Raw genomic sequence first — 3,855 nt, 5'->3', positions numbered from 1 at the left:
TTTTTTTTTTTTTTTTCAAATTAAACTCATTTAATGAATCAGACAATATATTTGGATTTTTTCATCTGGATAACGTTATGCGATGATACGAAATAAAAACAATAGAAGTGATTGTTGTAGTTATGTTAGTATTTTTTTTATTTTTAATTTCAAAGGACTTTCTGAAGAAAGTACGATAAAAGCGAAATTGATGAATCGTTTTAGTACCTGCTAACGATCCAACAATTGACCAATACTTTGCTGAGTTTGTATGAATTTTCTCTTTTTCATGTGATGTTTTTATAGCTGATTGCATCAATATGAAAAGATCACGTTCGGCTTTATCAAGCAAATTGAATTCCTCAGTTTTCTGCTTTTCTCTGCTGGACACCTTTGGAAGTAAATTCATCGTCAATGTAACAAAACGAAATTTATTCAACGTCCTTTTAGAAAAACAAAACTTCTCACCTCAATTTCTCTTCGAATCATCTCCAAATACCGTGGATCGCCCTTTTGACAATTTGCCTGATCGGCATAGCACACTTGTAATTCGTATCGAATGTCATTGAGTTCTTTGCTAACATCACGACGCAATTGTTGAGCTTGATTCAATTTGTCTTGCAGATCTTCAACTTGTTTATGTGCAATACGAACCTCGTTTGTGTGTGAAATTTCATCGTACCAATTGAAAAATGCATCCCACTGTCGCCGAAACAATGACCTTCCATTATTGATGATGGTCTGTGACACTGGTGTCAATTTACTGGTTTCACTGAGTAGTGCAGTGATTTTTGGCAGAATTGATGGTGATGCTGGTGCATTTGACGATGGTTTCTGAGTGCTGTACTCGCACAAATTTATCGAAACAGTTTTTCTGCATATTAGAGTCTGATTTGAGCTTAAAATACGAGTACTATACAATCTATTCACACTTCTATAGTTTGCCATCCGTCCCAATCCATAATAATTTCGTATCAATTGATTCGCTACGTTTATTGACATTTAAATAGAAATCCTTTTAGCAATTTTAATTGAATTGAAATACCGTTTGAATGTCACACCAAAATTGAAAAATTTAGTATTAAATTGTGCAGGCTTATCGTTGGCGATAAAGCAAATGACATTTTCAACGTGCGGCTTTGGAAATTTGTTTACCATTGAAATGACATATTGTGTTGTTTTGAACTTTCAAATGGAAACACGACTAGAAGACATGACATGAAAGTATCGACATTTTATCCTAAACTTTATTCGATTTGGTGTTACATTGCTCTCTTTTTTTTCTGGAAAATGAACAAAATTTAAAAGAAAAAAAAAACAAGCAAAAAAAATCGAATTGCATGAGTAGAAAAACGATTTGCATCAAGTGAATGTGCGTGACATGAATTGAACGTATCCAATGAAAATGTCAAAAACGAGTAAAATTGTGTGCTGTGTGTATCGGTTAGCTGTCAAATGAATGTGATGTTGTACATGTACGCGCGCACGTGTGTGTGTGTGTGTGTGTATGTATTGGTGGGTCCGAGTTTGTGTGTTTATGCGTGACAACTCCTAGTTAAAAGTTGGCGTTTGAAATGCGAATAACTCACATAGACCGTATTTGGCACTGGTAAGTTTTATATAGTGAATTAAATCATTTCAATTTGTTCGGTTCATATGATAATTTCCATTATTATATTGTAGAGAAGAAGCAGCGCTCGACACTTAATTCGACGTTAAATTCCAAAGACGAAAAATCAAGCGATTTAACTCTCAAGTTTCCGTTGCGTGTGCATTTCAAACATTGTGAATAATCGTAAGTGTAAATATGTTTTTCATTTGAATTGCCAAACAAAAAAAAAAATTCAAACCAGTTCGCAGTTCGATTGAAGGCCATACCAGTTAGAAAATCAATCAAAAATTCAATTAAAGTTGATCTGTGCCCAAAATTCGAGAGCATATCGAGTATATGTATATATGGTAGGCACGATGACCCCAGTGCTTAGATTAATCAATTTAATTAATTGCTCCATTTATATGATGGAACGATACGTGAAATGTATATTCATATTTGGTCAGTAATGTTGTCATGTGTGTCGTATTCTTTTTCTGTCTCTTTTATTGTCATTCATTTAGGTCCGTGATCCGTTTTTGCAATGGCATCATCAAGATATACACATGCGATTGTGTGTCGGATACCGTTGTCGTTTCGTACGCGCGGCGAAATTGATTTGGAAGAAGCAAAACGTGAACATGAAGCATATGTAAATTTATTACGTGAATTGGGTTTGGACGTTATCGAATTGCCGCCGGATGAGAATTTTCCCGAATGCACATTTGTCGAAGACACAGCGGTCATATGCAATGGCATTGCATTGATTACAAAACCGGGCCAACCAAATCGTTCCAAAGAAACGGAAAATATTCGAACAGTTTTCAAAAAAGAATTAGATATTCCAATTGTTGAAATTGCTGATCCAAAAGCCAAATTAGACGGCGGCGATGTTTTATTTACGGGAAAAGAGTTTTTTGTCGGTTTATCGCCATGGACAAATGAGGCGGGTGCCAAAGCGGTAGCGGCCGCATTTCCCGAATATCCATGCGTTCCGATTAAAGTTACCGAAGAACATCATCTCAAGTATTATATTTCGATGGCCGGTACGGATCTATTATGCGTTGCCAATACGAAAGAATCGCAAGAAATTTTACGACGCATCGAACGCGAAGCAACTTTTTCATACCAAACGCTCACATTGTCCGAAGCAAGTGCGGCCAATGTGCTATTTATCAATGGCACATTAATACATCGGGCCGTACAAGATTGTCCCATTTCGTCGGCGGTCATTTCGGAAAAAATCGACGTTCCACGTCAAACGTTGCAATTTTCAGAATTAGGCAAATACTCAACTGGACTTACTGCATGCTCAGTTCTGCTGCGACGCACCAAATATATTCGAAATCTTTAAGAGTAACAAAATAGTTCAACAAAATCTTCCACATTTTGGAGTGTGTATTTTTTGATTTGGACGGAAGATTGTTATCTTTCAATGAAATCGCGTTCAAAAGCACCAAAGAGATTTTTTTTTTCGTTTCTATGATATAGTTTTTTTTCGTTCTTGACAAAATTCAACCAAATTTAATTTGGTTTTAAACTCGAATTAAATGAATAACAATACAACGCAATTTTGTCCAACGAAATACACACTCCACAGATTTTGTTCGTGCAACTCACAACACGTACAATTCTATATGAATCGTTGCGGCGAAACAGTAGCTCTTATTTTTCTCCAAATATTACTGCAACATAAAGTTTTTTATGAATAGTTTATTTGTTGTATTACAACAAATAAACCATGTGAAAAAAACTTCATGTTGCAGTATTATTTGGAGAAAAATAAGAGCTACTGTTTCGCCGCAACGATTCATATTCAATTCATACAAATAATAGTTTAAATGATGTTATTGCAATGAATACAAAATCCACAAATGCCATGAATTTTACTGGATTTTGCTTCATTTTTTTTGGATGCGTACTCACCAATTTTCAGCGATCAAATTTTTCTAAATTATTGGTTCTAAGTGTAGGGGATGTGTATAATATTTTGTTTGGAAATGTACGTACAAATATTTTTTATAGAAAATTTACCCTTTTTTAACCATACTCACAGTTTTGCCAAATGGAAGTTCATTTTCTGAAAAAAATATTTGTACACACACATCTACAGACTTAATTAAAATGATTCAATCGAAAAACTTTGATCGCGAAAAATATGTGAGTGGATCGTGAAGTTTTCTCTCTGAGTCTTGTACTCGGAGACATTCAAATTAATTGCAATCACTCTTCGAATTCAATATACTTCCAAACAGTTCAATCTCATGTAATCTCAGTTTTACAGA

The 3,855-nt window shown here is 34.7% G+C and overlaps 2 protein-coding genes across 3 annotated transcripts; one reads left to right on the top strand and one right to left on the bottom strand.

Annotated features, from left to right (window-relative positions):
• Positions 1–207: 207 nt before the first annotated feature.
• Positions 208–1,121, bottom strand: LOC116349824 (mitochondrial potassium channel-like; the record flags this gene model as incomplete). The annotated part of the gene is made up of 2 exons (XM_031781427.1): positions 448–1,121; positions 208–370 (listed from the first exon to the last, which is right to left on the bottom strand). Coding segments are annotated over exons 1-2 (697 nt in total), but the record flags the coding sequence as incomplete, so codon positions are not given.
• Positions 1,122–1,527: 406 nt separating this feature from the next.
• On the top strand, positions 1,528–3,062 carry LOC116349823 (N(G),N(G)-dimethylarginine dimethylaminohydrolase 1-like). 2 transcript variants are annotated; one of them, XM_031781425.1, is made up of 3 exons: positions 1,528–1,588; positions 1,663–1,774; positions 2,095–3,061. In XM_031781425.1, exon 3 carries the CDS (start codon positions 2,115–2,117, stop codon positions 2,922–2,924), a length of 810 nt encoding a protein of 269 aa, XP_031637285.1. In that variant the 5' UTR covers positions 1,528–1,588; positions 1,663–1,774; positions 2,095–2,114; the 3' UTR covers positions 2,925–3,061. The 2 variants fall into 2 exon arrangements, with proteins under 2 accessions (XP_031637285.1, XP_031637286.1); XM_031781426.1 differs by lacking the exons at positions 1,528–1,588; positions 1,663–1,774 and adding an exon at positions 1,823–1,938 and having other exon boundaries at positions 2,095–3,062.
• Positions 3,063–3,855: the final 793 nt, after the last annotated feature.

The sequence above is a fragment of the Contarinia nasturtii genome, unplaced genomic scaffold (genome assembly GCF_009176525.2).
Source record: "Contarinia nasturtii isolate CC-2019 unplaced genomic scaffold, AAFC_CNas_1.1 Cnas_scaffold_3167, whole genome shotgun sequence".
Lineage (NCBI taxonomy): Eukaryota > Metazoa > Arthropoda > Insecta > Diptera > Cecidomyiidae > Contarinia > Contarinia nasturtii.
The sequence above is the reverse complement of the archived record's forward strand: the minus strand, read 5'-3'. Positions and strand labels throughout refer to the sequence as shown.